The sequence below is a fragment of the Melanostigma gelatinosum genome, assembly GCF_949748355.1.
Source record: "Melanostigma gelatinosum genome assembly, chromosome: 15".
Classification (NCBI taxonomy): domain Eukaryota; kingdom Metazoa; phylum Chordata; class Actinopteri; order Perciformes; family Zoarcidae; genus Melanostigma; species Melanostigma gelatinosum.
Window position 1 is genome coordinate 21,116,830 of NC_136648.1, and position 18,368 is coordinate 21,135,197.

General features: G+C 43.7%; 1 protein-coding gene across 3 annotated transcripts in view; it reads right to left on the bottom strand.

The window, feature by feature from the left end:
- Window positions 1-13: 13 nt before the first annotated feature.
- Window positions 14-18,368, bottom strand: part of xrn1 (5'-3' exoribonuclease 1) — a 30,039-nt gene continuing 11,684 nt past the window's right edge. For 2 of the 3 annotated variants that reach the window (XM_079284854.1, XM_079284853.1), the window contains exons 21-41: window positions 10,958-11,071; window positions 10,762-10,860; window positions 10,554-10,669; window positions 10,067-10,213; window positions 9,678-9,767; window positions 9,275-9,410; window positions 9,133-9,189; window positions 8,510-8,642; window positions 8,342-8,411; window positions 8,024-8,219; window positions 7,827-7,916; window positions 7,656-7,727; window positions 7,449-7,493; window positions 7,122-7,202; window positions 4,860-4,991; window positions 4,332-4,458; window positions 4,026-4,198; window positions 3,301-3,417; window positions 2,679-2,790; window positions 2,224-2,402; window positions 14-2,057 (exon numbers count right to left, since the gene is read on the bottom strand). In XM_079284854.1, the coding sequence (XP_079140980.1) occupies window positions 1,710-2,057; window positions 2,224-2,402; window positions 2,679-2,790; window positions 3,301-3,417; window positions 4,026-4,198; window positions 4,332-4,458; window positions 4,860-4,991; window positions 7,122-7,202; window positions 7,449-7,493; window positions 7,656-7,727; window positions 7,827-7,916; window positions 8,024-8,219; window positions 8,342-8,411; window positions 8,510-8,642; window positions 9,133-9,189; window positions 9,275-9,410; window positions 9,678-9,767; window positions 10,067-10,213; window positions 10,554-10,669; window positions 10,762-10,860; window positions 10,958-11,071 (2,634 nt within the window). In that variant the 3' untranslated portion in view covers window positions 14-1,709. The remainder of the gene's footprint in view (window positions 2,058-2,223; window positions 2,403-2,678; window positions 2,791-3,300; window positions 3,418-4,025; window positions 4,199-4,331; window positions 4,459-4,859; window positions 4,992-7,121; window positions 7,203-7,448; window positions 7,494-7,655; window positions 7,728-7,826; window positions 7,917-8,023; window positions 8,220-8,341; window positions 8,412-8,509; window positions 8,643-9,132; window positions 9,190-9,274; window positions 9,411-9,677; window positions 9,768-10,066; window positions 10,214-10,553; window positions 10,670-10,761; window positions 10,861-10,957; window positions 11,072-18,368) is intronic. The other variant, XM_079284855.1, reaches the window with a different exon arrangement.

Genomic DNA, 18,368 nt, shown 5'->3' on the forward strand with positions numbered 1-18,368 from the left:
CTCAACCACGCTGTAACAAAAGATTTTCTTTATTAAATGGATATTTACAGCACATTCCTGGACCAAAACAGCAAGTCATTATCTCTTCATATTGAGAATTCTCTACTTTCTTTCATTTACCAAAAAAAAAAGAAATAAAACAGGTGTGCTTCAATTTCCAAAATGTTTTAAAAGCTCCTCTTGAGTCCTCTGTTCTCAGTCTTAAAACAACATTGTGCCGAAAGACACTTCACCTCCATCACTAGCTCTACTCGCAATCATTAGATCACAAAAGAGCCCAAGACTGTCTATAAAATGGGTATCCATAAAATCCATGAAACAGAAAAAAACTTAAAATGATAAATTCTATGTGTGTGTTCTTTTGTAGATAAATCCAGATTTCAAATGAGCCCAGCCGCTTCAGAAAGTCCTCAGAGACCTGGAGGAACGTCCCAAACGCATGTCTCAGTATATTAGCTCTGTTTAGTCTTTGGCTGCATTTACATCGATCACAATAACTCATTTCCAACACTTACATATGTAACAGTTCAATGCTTACTTGATCAAGTTGTAAAGGTCACCAATTATCCTCAAGCCTCAGAAGATGGACTCTAACACGGAGTTACTTCTGAAATGTGGCTGAAGTATGACGGAACAAATCTCACACATTAGTTTGTAGACGGCAACAATAAAATGAAATAAGGACTTCCTTACCAGGTCCAGTTCATGAAAAATAAACATTAAAAAAAGAAGGCTGGCAATTTCAACACTGTAGGTGGGATATAATCTGCATTGTGTGCATTCAACTTCTTTACTTTGGCCGTGTCGTCAACAAACCATAACAAAAAAATGAAAGTATAAAAACTGCAGCAAGGCGTCAAAAGTGTGAAGGAAATAAAATCAGGAACAGATTAAAATCAATCCTGGCCTGATTAACACCGCTGATCCAAACCCCACAGAGCAGACAACGCTGCACATACTGATCAGTCTGTACGAGCACAGCTCTGATAGAAGGCCCATTTTTATGCATAATTAATAATTAAAAACAAAAGACGGCATCGCATGAGGTCAACAAGTATACAGAAAGAAAAGCAGGAAGTATGTAGAACCAAGAGGACTTCTTCTACTACGCATATTTAACGAAGACATTTCACTCAACCAGACGGAGCTCAGTGAACAACCACAGGAAGTAAAACCCTCGTTCTCCATTTCTACCAGTTGAAACCAGGCGGTTGTTTTTGAATATCCTTCCATTTAACTACACGATCAGTGAGTGAACGTTTATCACAAAACAGGGTTCCATGATCTGTGCGACGTTCATCTGAAAAATAAAATTAAAGCTGAATTGAAGTGCACTGATATACTGATTCAAAGATATAAGACTTAAATCACTTCTTCTAAGAGGAATCGATCCATGAAATCAACCTCTTTTACTCCCGAAGAAAAAACAAAACAAATCTATCCCAGAATGCACCTCACTCTTCCAGCCACACCAGTAAACACTGTACAGCGACCTGTTACCAACACGCCGAAGTTAACATAGAACTACAAAGACCAGGTCACGTGACACAACAGAAGAGGTGAAAGGTCAACTGAATTCTGTCCTTCAAAAAAGGTTCGAGTGAAAAGAAACTTTCGCACTGATGAGGTTTTGATCAGAGATGCTGAGTCAGGCTTTAAAACAGCAGCTTAAAAACAACACACACACACACACACACACACACAGCTCATCACTCAGAGACTTTAGCCGCCTCAAAGTTGACAGCCAGCTTTCTGTGCTTCTTCTTGGAGGAGGAGCCGGGGGTGTGGCCTGTCGCTGGGACATGTTGCCGAGGGGGCGTGTGCGGTGCTGCCGGCGTTTCCGCCAGACCGAGACTCCCCGGGGAGTGGTTGCTGTTGGCGGCGTACTGGTGCGGCGGGTCGAATTTACCGCCCTGGGGTTCCCCCTGAGCCAGTGAATGGCCGAAGGGCTGGTTCTGGGATCTCTGCGATTGGTTTCTGGACACAGTGTGGGCGGCGCTGTAGAACTCTCGTGTGTCCTGGTTCTTTTTGTTGGCCGAGACTCGCTTCTTCGTCACCTGTTCGGGTCCCAGGACAAGGAAGGGTGGGTTACCATGACTGTAGCATTAGGGGCTGTTCACACCGAGACGCCTCTGACGTGGCCAAACATGACGTTGTTCGACCTCGGTGTGATCAGCGCCTGCCGTCAGAAGGAATACAGTTCACACGTGTACATCGACTAACCTGTAACGGAATAAACTGGTTGTGTGAGCCGATTGGCAGCGTTGCAGGCTGGGGGGGGCAGGCGGCACCAGGGAAGGTTCCCACTGGTCCAAAGAACGGCTGGTTCTGGTGGTGGTGAGGAGGCAGAGGCATTCCCCACAGGGGGGCAGGGCCGAAACCCTGGGGCAACAGCAAACCACCTGGAGAAAAGGTTCAAATGTATTTATGTATACGACTCGTTATCTCTAGAACATCTCAAATGACAATAAAGGAAATGGAATGAAAGGACAGAAAACCAACAAATAAAGTGAGACGTGACTTTGACTTGAATGTTGCACAAATTATAGACAAGAAATTTCTAAAATCAAACAAAAATATGTTTTTGAAAAAGCTGTGATATATGGTGAAGGCAACACTTCAAACAATGGCCGTGGAATTGTAGATATGTTCCTAATTTGTGAGAGAGGAAGACTGACCTTGTTGGTTGAAGACCCCGGGGGGCATGGGTCCTAAGGGTGGGGGTCGGATCTGACCCATTCCTGGGTATAGAGGAGGAGGAGGGAGGGGGAAGCCAGACCCCACTGAGTTCTACAGATGAGACACAGATGCTTCAACTGTAGGTGTGAACTAGAACATTCACCAGCTGCTCAGAGGAAACCTGGTCTCAAGCTAAAGCTTTCCATAGCTCACAGTTCAGGCAGAAACACTCTTTAGTGGATACTTTGGTACAAAGCGAGTGTTAAAACTGTGATTTATGAGCCGCTGTAAAGGAGCCCCATCTCTTGTGAGCTACATGTCCTATTAATCCTCTTCATCCCCCTGAGACAAGAAGCCACAATAACACATTCAAATAAAATGAGAAGCCGTTTGGATGTTATCAAATGGTCTTCTTACTGAATTTAAACTCACATCTGTCCATTTTTGATAAGTAATTCGGACAAAAATATCTCACAAAAGGAACAAATAGTGCAAATGATTTTTTGAGTTCAAAAGATCAAAACAAGATTGCTGACACACCCACAAATTATTACAAGCACACACACTCACAGACATTAACACGCGTGTGTGCGTGTGTGTGTGTGTGCGCGTGTGTCGTACCAGTCTCTGGAGGGCAAAGAAGGCAGCTTTCTCCATGGCATCATTTTCTGATTGGCACTGTGGACCGTGAACCATCAACCCATTGGACAGCTTCACCTGACACACGACTGCCCGGCCCTGTGGAGGCAGAGGGGCGTTAGTGCAACCTTCTAGGCGTAGATCTGCACAATGCAGGTAAATAAAGCGCGCACAAACTTTGCACTACACGTTTTTGCAGTAGAGTGCAGATCTCGGCCAGGTGTGCCTGAAACGACCGCTGCCGTTATGAACGAATGAATTTAACCCCCAATTGGCCAAAACCCCCTGTTTAGGCTGCAAGTGTATTACACTTGTTTTTCATTCGCACCGCTCACACTGCAGATCACACTCATTCTAATCTATGCAGATGTCTGCGCAGGCATATGGATTTAGGCTTCGAGTTGAAAATACGAGTGTAAATGTGAGGTTGATGCCGAATGAATAACTGGCTGGCCTCAGAGCAGCTGCATGTAGTTCTGTCAGATAAACAATAACAATGAGCAAAGTGTTTTCTCCCACTCGCCTGCAGCCCTCCTGATCAGTGAAGGGTGAGAGTAGTTAGTGAGGAGTCAATCAATAGCAACATCAAACTGAGTCAATCCAACCAGAAGAGATCCTTAAATGAGCAGCCTAAATATGATGCGTTTGGCGCTGTGGACACACAACCTGGCAGAGACAATAATAAAAGTGTGTTGCAGAAGGCCAACCTGTCTACTGCCTATGTAGCTGAAATCGGGTGGAGCCATTCCCAACCCCACACAGACACACGCCAGCTCCGACACCTTAGTGGTCAGCACGGCGCTGGAGAGTTTGGCAGGGCCGGCCAATGGGGGGGGAGCCATCGCAGCGGAGTCACCGTGGGGGGCGCTCATGTTCGCTGCTGGAAGGAGAGAACATGGGACGAAAGGGAGGGGGGGGGGGACATGGATTAAGTTGTACACAGACTCTACTGGGTTTGTACATGTGCTTGTAGTACATGTACCTGTGGTATTTGGTAGTATTTGGTTACTTACCGAGTTTCTTGGACGACCGTCGCCTGTTGTGCTGCTGGCTGCCGGTGTCAGCGGCCTCCTGGGAAGAAGGACTTCCTGTTCCAGCGCCGTCAATCTTTAGCATCTCCTTCAGCATCAGGGTTCCCTTCTGCACCAAACAAACACTCATATCAATACTCATTTAATAACTTCGGTTCTCGTGACATCACGAACGGTGATAGAACGACAGGATAGACATTAAATGATGGTACGCATGTTCTTGAGGATTTCAAGGACCTAAAATTAGTCTGTGACAATTTATCATATCAGCAAAAAGTTTAAACAATAAAGTGTACCGGTAACTTGATTTTGTGGAGGAAGACACACTACTATCATTTTTGATATTTTAAGACCAATAGGCAGAGTGCTATGTCTAATTCTGCCATTCGATATTTTCCTTGGACCGTTTTTATTTGTCATTTTTAAAAAGGAAGGTTCTTACTCCTCCCACATACCTTCTTTGCATCACAAGAACACTGATCTTAAGCGACCTCCGTCTGTGACACTCACCATGGCGAAGGACTGCGGGGAAAGCGGGCCGTCTGATTGGCTGCTGGGTCCCGGTGGAGGAGCAGGAGGAGTCTGCTGGCTACCCGTGGAGATCTTCAGACTGGCTATCAGCTCCTCAAACTCAGACGAAGCCTGAGGAGGAGAAATATGTGACGGTTCCACCGTCGGTATAAATCAGTAGATGCAACATTAAGTTACGCTATTTGACCTGCTGTGTATGTTTACAATCTCATTCAACGAGTCAGTACAGAGTAGATTTAGGTTTAGTCAAGTAGATGACTTGACCAGCTGAGTTCTCAGTCAAATTTAGCACGGATTGCTAGCTCTCAACAGCATTGGTCTGTTAGCTAAACCCACGCCTTCAACAGGTTCAGTGATCCAGTCGGAGAAAGGACATTAGTCCGTCAGCAGTTCACATCAAGCAAGAAATGTAGGTCAATTCTTATGACTTTTTGGAATGATCGTCATTGTGACGAGTCCATCAGGAGTTCTGCTGAAGGCGTTCACCTTTCCAATCAAACATGTATTCATTAAAACAACTCATTTACAGTGAGCGAGGCTCTTCAACCGCTCCTCATCATCAAATCAAATCCATGTTGGTTGACCGCAAATTGTGACTCAATTTTTAACATGAATGTACGACAGTAGGGCTGGGCGATAAATCGATTTAATCGATTAATTCGAATGTGTGCTTTAAGGCGATGTGTTTTATTGAAAATCGAGAAAATCGCCCCCACCCCTTTTTCCCGTAGTAGAGTGCGCGCGCATTGTTTACAAACTAAAACAATGGCGGCCAGCAGCTTCACTGCTGCCGCCGCCACCTCACAAAAACAACCCAGCATTTTGGAGACATTCACCAACTGTACTCCGCATGAGAAGAAGAGTGCCCGGTGGAAAGCCATCACGGATGCAGTCGCGATGTATATCGCAAAAGATATGGTGCCCATATACACCGTGGAAAAGCCGGGGTTTATTCACCGTCTCAAAGCTTTGGACCCCAGGTACGTGCTACCAAGCCGTAAACATTTTTCTGACGTTGCCTTGCCTCGGCTGTACAATAGTACACGCCAAAGGATCTCTGCGGAGCTGGAGGGGATGTCATTCTACTCCGCAACAACTGACCTGTGGTCCAGCAGGTTGACCCAGACACCGATCCACTTGACTGGTGGAAGCGTCACCAACTTAACTTTCCAAGGCTAAGTACTTTAGCAAAGAAATACCTCTCTGTGCCAGCTACAAGTGCCCCCTCTGAGAGGCTTTTCAGTGTGTGGGGGGGGGCATTGTTACATGCCACCGTGCATGCCTGAAGCCAGAGGTAGTAGACAGGCTTGTCTTCCTGGCAAAAAATATTTAGAAAAAACATGCACTACTGTTTAATACTGTTGGTTATGTTGTGAATGCACTTGATTTTGTTTACATGCACTTATTTACTGTGCAAAATATGTTATGTTGATGTTAGATCAGATGTTGCACTTTTGAAAATGTGAATGTTAAAGGGTCATATACATTTTATTTCATGCTGTGTTTGTATCAGTGTATTCAGTTAGAAAAGCTTACTGTAAAAAGTTACATTTGCACAGTTGTTTACAATGGAAGGCTACTATTTAATGCCATTTAATGTTATGTTTAATTTAATTTTATATTTAAATGATTCAGGCAAACAAAAGAGTGACCAAATACTTTTTGTATACTACAGGCACCTTTCTACAATGTTCAGGTTTTGTTTGCACTTTATTTTTATCAACCTACTTGGGAAAATCATCACAAAATAAAAGAAAAAATTGTTTTCAACAGCTTCTGTCATCTGCAAAAAATTTTGGGGGAAAAAAATCGATTTAAATCGTGAATCGGATTTTTTGTAAAAAAATCGGAGATTTTTTTTTTAGGCCATATCGCCCAGCCCTATACGACAGTAGATGAGTTTCTGTCTGATAGTCATAGGTTCCCAAATAGGTTCATAATATTGAATCTATTTGGGATTTCTACATAAAATATATGTAGAATGAAGAATAGCAAAGAAAGTTTTCACATATTAAGTTCAGACAAAAAAAAATCAAATGCACAATTATGAGATGATCATCATGATTAACAGCAGGAAGTTATAAAATATAAATCTTCCATTTACATTCCAATTACAGCAAGTTAAAAAACTGGACCCATATGTCATGAAGAACAATGGGTTCAAAAGAAGATTAAAAGTGAGTGAGTGAGTGAGTGAGTGAGTGAGTAGGTGTGTGTGTGTGTGTGTGTGTGTGTACCTACCTTATTGGCTGTGCTCTGTGGGGGGAAAAGGGAGTTGGCGTCTTCATTTTTCTTCAACAGTCTGATTCCGGTAACTGGGACCTGCAAAGGACACACAGCAACAGTATTCTAGCCACATATTCACACACGCATGTAAATATAACAGCTCTGCATCCAATACAATCAAATACAGCTCAGTGAATACACAAACCTACATACACCAGCTATGGATCTCTAGTCCTACAGCAGTCTCTATAAACAGATCTTGATCCACACATGCAGCTCAGAGCCGGTGACCTGACATGCTGCAGTGTTGTGCTTTGAGCATTCAGACATGTGCATACTTACGGCATTGTTGGACTGCGGGTTCTTCCCCTGTTGGACAAGTCCTTCCTAGAGTTGGAAACACACACGTTGTTTTATTTTATGCTGTAACACACTCAGTCACATCTTCAAGAGTCCGTGGAAGACGGTCCATTCATAGACTCCATATTAGTCTTTTGTCATTGTCAATATTAAAAACAAACGCCTCCATCCTCTCTCACACAGACATACATTGTGCCAATGAGCAGGAGGCTTGAGAGGAGGACCAGAGTTCTGCAGAGACTGCCACACGTTGCTGTACTCCTGCAGAAGTGGAGAGACGCGCACAAAATAAGAAGATGCCTACATTTGTCAGATCACATGGTTAAAATGGGCGACACACAAAGAAGACCCCCCGCTTACCTTGGCCTGTTGTTTCTGGATGGGACCCTTAGAGGGAGAGCTCCTGTTGCCCTGGGAGGCTGCCTTCCCCCCACTGTGTTTATTGTTATGCTGCAGGAGTGGAGAGGTGGAATAGAGAAAGAAATGGCGAGGTGAGACACAAAATAATACATTTTTAAAATGTAACGTGTTTGCGTGGGGCCGGGCTCCACCCTTACCTGTGCCGGTGTAAAGGGGGAACGTGGAGAGTGGTTCAGACCGGGCGGCTGCCGTTGGGAGTTGAAGTTGGCGGCTGTGGTCGGCTGAGGTTTGACGATGGCGGTGAGTTTGTGAGAGTTGTGATCCACTCGCGCTCCGTGGGAAAAGTTAATGAGAGCGCAGGGGGGGAGGCGGTAACCACGAGGGGACGCACACCTGAAGAGGGAGGAGTCATATGTCTGGGTCACAAATCATGCTGGTGTAGAGGAGGAGGCTTTTACTTATACACCAATATATTACACGACTCTGAGCAACAGTCACACTGCAGATGTGATTACCTGATGTTGAGACCTCCAGCAAATTCCTCATCAAAGATCACTTCGTAGAGAACCTCTGCCTCATGCTCCGCTGAAGGCACAAAGACAGACACAATGTGAAGGTGTGGGGACTCTTCATAGTGTCTCCTTCAGATCATGGACGCTGTAACAGTATGAAGAAGTCCCAACCTCCTTTGATGCCGATGACGGTTCCCCTGAGCCCCAGTGGGACGGAGAAGCTCTCCCTGGTGTTGATGACTCTGTCGAACAGGCGATACTCTGAATCCGGGTCTGGAACCACCCCCTGCTGCTGCGCCAAGGGCTACACACACACACACAGAAAATTAAAATACGGAATATTAGTGGACCATTTTCCCCCGTTCAAAAACTTTCACATCCAGGCCGACACGAATATCTATTCCACCCAAAATGTAAGTGTCACACCGTCACGCGTTCCTTTTTTTTATATCTGCCTTCTGACGACAAACATTAATTTATCAGCTTATTAACAATGTAACAATGAGTATTCTTTTTTTAAACAAGTATGATGTCAATGACTCGTTTTAAAAATGAGCACTTTTCCACCTCTTCTTGGCTCTCACGAGGCCTGATTTAAAAGATCTAACAGCGATGTGAACACAATCTAAGTTCAGATCTTTCATGACGCGTGCAGGAAGTCAGCCAAAGATGAAAAAAAGTGCAGGAAACAGTTCAAAACTGCACCAGAGGGAGCTTGATGTGCAACTTCCCAGCATGCCCCCAGCGGATTTACCAACATACACAAATAACACATTCAGGCAAAGAGCACTCACCCTGAAGAGGAGATGAGGCTTGACTGTCACACGGACCTTCTTGGTGCTCTTCTTCACCTGAGAGAGTGAGACAGAGAGAGGGGTGAGTTCACACCTCTGATGGAGTAACTGGAGGAGGCGTGCTGTAGTCTGAGCTCGTCACCTTGGCTTTCTCCACCGCCTCCTCGATCCTCTCCACGATGGCAGAGTCCAGCACCTGTAGGTCACATGACGTCCTGCCGATGGAGCTCACCGGGTGACCTTTCAACCACGAGGTGATCTCAGCAACCTTCTCCACCCTGTGGGGCGAGTCAGTATGAAGAGATCATCAATGAGTGCCCCGTCCTTTCAGGGAATAACCAAGTTACACTTTGTTCAAACTGAAAAACCTTCAACAGAGGTACAGCAGGAAGAAATGACCAGAGCTTATTTAGGTTGCAGTTCCTCCATTTCTTTATCTGACAGACACATATTTAGGCTCTTCCTAGCCATGCTGCAATTTATATCATTATGTACCCCAAAATCACGAGAGATATGACAGAATACTACAGTGTGTGTGTGTTTACCCATTCTGGTCCTCTGCAGGCCAGATGTCATCTTCATAGAAAACATCGTCGTGACTGTTTCTGGACACTAAGTTGAATACTTCAGAAAATCTAGAAAAGCATAAAAATACAGTTTAAAATGTTGAAATATCAGAATCCGTTTATTGCCAATGTATGTTGCACATACAAGGAATGTGTCATGGCGGGTGGTGCAGAACATTAAACAATCAACAACAATCAACACAGTGCAAGAAATAGAAACATTAAAATGTACAACAGAATATAAAATAACATATAACAGGACTATAAACAAGTATGATGAAGTGTAATGTAAAGTGTGTTAAATACAACGACTCTGGATTAGTAGGTCTAGAAACTCTAACGATCCCCTTCATGTTTCTTTGGTTTACCTGTCGAGGTATTCGGACAGCAGTTCCTCCACAGCAGCAGAGTAGAGCCACTCCTTTTCGGTTCTCTTCGTGTATCCAGGAACCTCCTCGTTCTTCTTGCTGAACTTCAGGTTGAGGCCGACGTTAGCTTTCTGCTCCCCACAGGGGCTGAGAAGAGTGAAGGGGAAACATTGGTGCACCCAAGGACAGCAGGGGAAATACAGTTCTGATCAGTGGAACTCACAAAACACTTGACTACACAACAGGCAGTTTTTCAAACTACAAATATGCCTCTGTCCAAAAGGTCCTCAATTTTATCCCATCAGGCATCTGTCCAAAAATATAACTCATTCTAGAGAGTGAAGGTAGCTATCTCCAATCTAGAATGGTCACTTCAGATTTAAACAGGCCATGAAAGTGTAAATTCTTACATATTAAAAAAAGAAAAATATGTAAATGTGAGAACAGCAGAAGGTAAATCTTGAGTGTCCTAACTTGGACTACTCACTTCTTCTTCGAGCCTCTGCCAATGAAGATGCTTCCTGAGAAGCGGGACACGAGGTAGCTGGTGACGCCGAGACGAGATGCCAGAAAGTATCCGGGACTGTACTTCACACAGTACTTCTGCAAAATAAAAACACGTGAGGCACAAATGGAAAGTCTTCTCACAATCTACACCATTTCTCACCGGAATCGCACGACAGTGCGTCTCTTACATGCTGATTGTGGATCAAGGGCTCCAGCTGTGGCTCGTGCGGCACGTTGAAGACGACTCGCACCCGGCCGTCTTTAATGACGTCGCTCGAGTCTTGAACCTGTTGGAGTAGTAAGAGAGATGGTGATTCAGGAGACATTTCGATGAGCCAACGCGCCGCATTCCACTATTGAGAAAGTGCTGTGAGCAGCACTTACCTCGCCCACAGCGCCGTAGTACGGGTTCCCCACCATGAAGACGGTGGTCGCCGGAGGAAATAGCTCGTCCAAGCTCGTGAAGCAGGTCAGAGACGAGTAGAAGGCCTCGATGTCCTGAATAGACCACAGCAAACGTGGAATATGAGTCTTCAGCATTATCAGTCAACGAGGTGTCTATGTGAACTTGCACCAATATCCCTCATTCGACTGTGTCTCTATAATATATCATTGGCTTTCAGATCACACTGCTCACATAGTTGGTAGGACGTTTGTATATTCTACGCCTCAACAATTGCCTTTTAACAGATTTAATGGATCGAACATCTGGAAGTAAACTTAGTGGAAAACTGCACTCGTTTTTTCCAGTTTTTTTTCCCAGTTCTACAAAACTTGTTCTACAAAACTTGTTCAAGAGTTTTTTTGTGTGCGTGTTTTTGAGTGAGAGAAATAAATGTTTTGTAGAACTGTAAAAAAAAAAAACGAGTCTGCATTTGGGTCATTGCCACCACATCATGAACCGGGGCAAATCCGCCCTTGAGCTTGTGTTGTCCTCCTCATTGCGCTGTCCCCTTAATCTCATAGTGTCCCAGCCTTTCAGAACCCGTTGGTGGAGGTGGATTCTTTCACACTGTTCCGGGCTGTTAGGATCCACTGGCAGACTTGAGAAAAAGCTGATCTTCTCTGCTCATAGCTCTGAATAGCATTTACGGCTAACTGGTCAGTTGCTGCTAGCACAACAGCTGTTCAGAGCTATGAGCAACAACAGTTACCGGTATTGCCTCATTGCTTTTCGTTTGGTAGCCGTGAGAGACCTTAGTCTGCAATGCATGTATGTCTGCATGAAAAGATGTACAAAGATATATTATATATTCGCTAATGCTAATCGCGGTTAGCATTTCCCCATTGGCTGTAATGTTAAAATTAGCTTAGAAGCTAGCGACATGTTATGATGTTCATAGAAGACAACTTTAGTACCGTTGAAAGCATCTTGCTGTTCAACGGGGACACCTGCGGCTTATAGACCAGTGCGGCTTATCTATGTACACGTCCTTTTTTCTTTTAAAAATCAGCTGGTGCGGCCTATATACCGGTGCGCTCTATAGCCCGCTAAGTACGGTACTATGTTATCCGTGTTTGTTTTGTCTTGCTTTAGTTTGGCTTTCTCGCAAGACTACTGGAGGGGTCCTGGGAGTTTGCCCAACCAGTCTACATGTTCCTTGTGGACTTGGAGAAGGGGGGGTGGAGAACATCAGTTTAGGGGGTCTCGGGATCGCCTCTCTGCCGTTTGCAGATGATGTGGTCCTGTTGGCCTCCTCGGATCGTGACCTCCAGCATTCACTGGGGCGGTTTGCAGCCGACTGTGAAGCGGCGGGGATGAGAGTTATGTGATGGGAAAATATGTCAGTCTACTGTTTTAGGGTTAAGGAATGTGAGTTTAGAAGAACAGGCACTAAAAAAACTTTGTGTCTTCTAAATGAGTCTCGTAAATTTTGGATCCAGGGGTCTTGTGGCTGTTATCTTGGTATCTGTTTTCCTGTTTTATTTGTCTTCAAGGACGGCAACACAGATGTCTTGATTACAGTATTTCCTTGATGAGCATTAGCGGAAGGGCATGACCCTCTTCAGGCATATATGATGTGTGATGGTTCACAGGGTTTTTCCGTCTCTGCAAATACTGTGACTTAACTCTTTGACCAGGTCACAGTAACATCAAAGGAAGCATCTGATGTCTCCATAAATATTGTGCGACAAACTGATAACAAAGGGATTCGTAAAACGGCCATAAAGTGCCTTCAGGGTATCGTAAAGACAGGGCACTGTGCTTCAAAGAAAAACATCTGCCTTGACTGGTTTCCTTCTTCTTGTTTATTCTTGTTTGCGAACCAAGATAACAGCCTGCTTCTCTGAGAATAAATGTCCAGGCATTTGACTATGTTGTCAGAGCATCTCACACAGATGACGGCGATGTGTCTGTGAGACTGTGTTCTCTTTGCTTGCAAGCAAATAAATTGACTATTACAACTTTGATCGTTCATCCAGACTCTGTTTCATTTGACATTGATGAGAAACATTTTACACTCTTCTCCCGATTATTCACAGAAATATTCCACAACAATTTGGCGTCACGAACAGGATTCGCTGTCTGTCTATCAGAGCTCCAGAGGGACTGACCGGAGGAGAAGGCCTCTCCAGGAATCCACAACTGAAGTTTCCTGTCTCATACCTCATTAGCCGAGAGAGAGAGAGCCGGCAGACCCGAGGGAGTTTCTGATTGACAGCACGCGAATCCAACGAAAAAGAATTAATTTCTACAAACGGGTAAGAAAGTTAAAATTCCAATTGTAAAAGTAATGGTAAAATTATACTAAGGTCATATGATTTAACAGACACAGATGAATGGTCAAGTAGTCATTTTTTTATTTTTTATTATTTGGGTAAAACAATTGTTTTTGACGTTCGTGGTTTCGTTTTACATGTGGTTCATTTAAACTCCTTTTTTTTCATTTTCTGGCATATCACTATTTGCACGCTTTTACGTAGAAGACAGGATTGTGTTATACGGTGATAGTAGACACAGATCGCTTGACTACAATTGGTTTGTTGTAAGACCGTGGTTAAAATTACGTGAATTCTATACTGATAGAATAAGAATCGTGATAAATAACTAACGTGAACTTCAAATAACATTTGAAATAAGGTATTCGTGATTTTCCAACATAGCGTGAGTTTCAAACAAGTTTGAAATAAGGTATTCGTGATTTTCCAACATAACGTGAGTTTCAAACGAGGTTTTTTGCAAAAAGTTTTCCTTCGATAGAATAAACATACGCTGTATGGTGACGACTGTACTGTAAAGGTAACGTTAACGTGTCCACGCCTGAAAGATGGGTGGAAAAAATAGTAAAAGCGCAGCGCCCTCGGGCCCAATAATTGATATGATGCAACAGAAATATGGAAACTGGTGTTTAGAATGCCTCACGTGCTGGTCAAAGGGTTTTGGTTTTCCTGAAAACGGCTGATTGAGCGCCGCGAAGCTCAAAATGTTAAGAGGGGATTTCGAAGGTAAATTGAAACAGATTAAATGTACGAAGAAAGACCGAGTCAAAGACTTAGAAATAAAAGTGAAACATTTGGGAATGATAAAAGTCATAGAATGAGTCTGAGCAGCCCGATGCCAAGGTCTTACCTCCGATAATAAATAAATGTGGGACAAGGACAATCAGACTGCCAAATAATTGGAAGAATGAACAAAATTGGGATTCCCTGAAAGAGGCAGTTTTTAGCCTATGATTAAAATTTGATCAACTCAAAACGTGCTTGGAGCAGAGAAAAAGGTGAAGCAGATACGAATAAGTTGATGTCCAAGAGGAAACGAAAATAGGTGTAACTGTTTAAAATAGACAGAGAGGCATATGAGCAGAGAGAGAGGAATGCAGGGGTGAGACACACACACACACACACACACACACACACACAGACACCATGCTCGCTTGCAGCAGCTGAAAGAGGGGTCACACACACACACACACACAGAGGCACACACACACAGAAACACAGAGATCTAAGAATTGTATCTCTACATGAGACAACGTTGTCTAACATGTACTGCTGAACTTTCGGCAGCTGTTTTGTTTTGTTTGTTTTGTTCATTTTTAGTCCTTGGTCCTGATCTGGGGATTCCGCTTCCTGCTGTATGCTCCCCAGCCACAAACAACTTGAACGACACCCACCACTCAACACGTCGAGGATGAAGAAGACGAACGAGACTCGTCAAAATCTACAGGTACCATGTCAATGACAGAAAATATCTGCGGCATTCAAACCTGCAGTGAGTGCATACGACAATGGTGAAAACTGGCCGTATAAACATGCGGTGACAGCCCTGACTGAACTTTGTGAGAAGGCTTTCTGCCATCCATAAGCCTGGAGAACATCACACAAGAGAGTTGTGTGACATGCAGCATGCTGAACATGAGGATCAGTTCAACAACGGACAACAGAGAAGTTTCGTCAGCACAGATGCAAGCATGCCCAGCTGATAATGTATCAGGGCATGAGAGGAAGCTGAAAGACACTTTGAGACTTTGACACACACCAACTGAAGACTTTGTGTGCCATACATGTGGCAGCTTGAACATTGAGGAACAGATGCTCACGCTCCATGAACAAGGAGTGGTGGGAGGGCTCGACAATCAGCCATCAAAGGGGGGTGCAGCAGGGACCGGAGTGAGACCAGAGCTGGACCAACGACGCGCACACAAATACAACACAGAGGGTGAGTTAACTTTAGATTCTTTAGATGACAAATTTGTACATTTAATACACATTATAAACTAGACAAACACCACTTACACCCACATATGTATTCGAATGAGATTGAAGGATTTAGAAAGTTACAGCAAGTCACGTTAACTGTTAAGGGAAAAAAAAAAAAGAAGAAAAAGAAAATGTTTAGACTGTCACATGCAGGCTGATTCACTTCACTGCACACCACATGGGTTACGTGAACGAGATGCAAGGTTAGAGGAAGTATGATTTAGAGAGGTGGAAATGATATAATGGTATAATAAGAGTTTGTTGGACAAAAAAGTACTGCTGCTGTCTGTTTCTCTGTGTCCCACACAATCTGAGTTTGTAAAGGGGGAGGATTCCACATGTTTCCACATGTTTCCACATGGTACAAGCCCAGGACTGGTGTGAAGGACATGTCTGACTGGCAGCAAGTCAGACTCAATTCACTGACTTCAGCAAAATAGAGGATCCTGGTAATGTACAGTAACAAAGGTGACTTACACAAATCAATTTTATGAGTAAAAAGAGTCATTCAACTTATGTTTGATAAAACACACACACACATCTGTCAACATGGCTGAGCTGTCTCAAATGAGAGGCTATTGAAAGTATTACACCTGTTTTTGAGTTTTTATTGAAGGCTGTATAATAATGGAGTGTGATGGTTCACCAGTGTGCACACTAAAATTTACCGGTAAAGAAAATTCATGATCTGAGGGAACCAATTGAGTGACGATTTGGCTAACATTTGTAAGCAGGTTTGGTGCAGCCGCGAGCACCTCAAATTTCTAACCCACACACCATTATGTCACTCATCCCTCCAGACTTATTTCGTCGTTGACTTGGCCACTGCATATTTTATTTTATTTGACCTGTACCTGTGCACAAGGACAGTCAATTTTTATTTTTGCTTTCTCATAAAGGAAGAGTCTCTACCTGGACCCAGGTGTCCTTAGGGTTATTCAGAAAGGTTAGATTAGATTAGATTAGGACAACTTTATTAATCCCCAGAGGGGAAAGACTTTTGCCACCCAAAAGCCCTGGTGTATTTAACAAAGCCTTGTGAAACAATCTGGTTAATTTACACTTACCAAATGGTTCAGCCTTTTTACAATATGTTGATGATATCATGATTTGCAGGCCAAAGAAGAAGCATGTAAATTAGAATAATTTAGACTTACAGTTGTCCTATTTAGGTTTTGGCTCAAGGCTAACGGTCCAAATTGCAATTTGCTCTCGATAAAGTTTCATATCTGGGACATGTGATCACAGCAGAGGACAAAAACCCTCCCTCCCAAAATATTACAGGCAATTCAAACTGTGCCTAAACTATAAACTAAGAAACGAATGATGAGCTTCTTAGGAATGACGTCATATTATAGAAAGTGGATCCCAAACTAGTCAGAAAGAGAGGTACTCCTCTCTTCCATGATTCATGGTAATATCTTTATGCGCAAGACGAACTGACCCAGACTGATTACTTGACTGCTGTTTTTAATGACATAGAGGACGCATTACTATCAGCTCCGACACTTGGACTATCTGGACTTGACACACTGTTCATACAATACGTTGACCTGAGAGACGGTTACATTAGTTTAGACTTAGGAACATGGGGGAAGACAAAGGCCTGGTTACTCGACTAGGTTAGACCTCACAGCACCAGGACCTCTTCTGTCTGTATGCTGTTGCACGTGATATTGCGACATGTTTCCTTATGCTGTTTTTTACAGATTAGAGCAAATGAATACAATAGATTTGCCTAACACTACTTTGAAACGATGTACTACCCTTAATCCTAACACTTCTTTCTCCTCCTCCAGCAGATGGAAGGCTGATTAACTATGTAGTTTCTGTTCTACAGGTCTGCATACAGAGACCTGACCTCACCGACACTCCCACTAACGCTTTTGATCCCATTTCAACAGGAAATGCTGAAGCTGATGTTGTGAAGGCGATTTTTTTGTTTTTGTTGTTTTTGTTTTAGGTTCGGTGTGTCTACGGAAATATTTCTCACTTATGATATTTAATTTTTAAAATGATGTATGGCTTAGCTTAGATAGATTGCTATGTGGTCTCTTCCATTGTTACGCTAACTTAGGTTACAGCAGAGCTTATCGTACTCATTGAAGCCTGCACACTCGCAGAGGGTAACACTGACTATTCACACTGGCTGCAGATATGATTTTGGTGCATTATGGAAACACAGACAGTTTTCTAAAATCTGACGGTAAACCTTGTTTGCCTAAACATTATTTCTCTCACTACGCTGAGTTGACTCATGGGTTAGACCATGTGTCAAAAGGGGGGATGTTAAATGTTAAGCATTAAATTAAACACTTAAGACCAAGTTAGCTAAATGTTGTGCTGACACACACAGGTCTGCCTTGGACAAAAGCTTTGGTTTTCCTCCCCATGTGGGCATGGAAGCACCGAGAGCACCATTTCCCTCAAACCGCCTTATGCGAACATTTAAAATGTAAACATATTGTGCACAATTGTCGTTTGCTCTATCTAACATAAGACAACAGGTAGCAGCTGCCCTCCAGAGACCAGCTGAAGGACCTCTCCATAAGCTGCAGCCTGGTGATTTCGTGGTGGTGAAAGATTTCAGAAGGAAGCATTGGAACTCAAGACGTTGGCTGGGTCCATTCCAGGTCCTCCTCGTCACTCAGACGGCTGTCAAAGTAGCTGAGAGGGCTACCTGGGTTCATGCGTCACACTGCAAAAAGGTTCCAGACCCAGGAGAGGCTTCAGGTGAGCGAGCGCCTACACCAAGTGTCAGCCAACCGGCACCACCGAGGGACGAGAGACGGACGACGGTGCCATCGACGGATGAGATGCAGTGATTCACGGACGGGATCACGACGGGCAGTTAGCCGACAGACACGTGCGTGTTCTGTGTTAACGGTCTACAACTGGACGTGGATGCCACGCAAGAAAGACGGCTGGAAGAGCCCCTCTCGACACGTGTTAATGCCAACAAACACAAGAAAAGGACAGCGGTCAGGCTTCTAAAGGACGAAAAACTTTTTATTATAACTATATTCACATTATTGCTCGTTTTGTTTTCATTTTATTTCTGTATAATTCAATCTGTCTGAGCGTACAAAGAGAG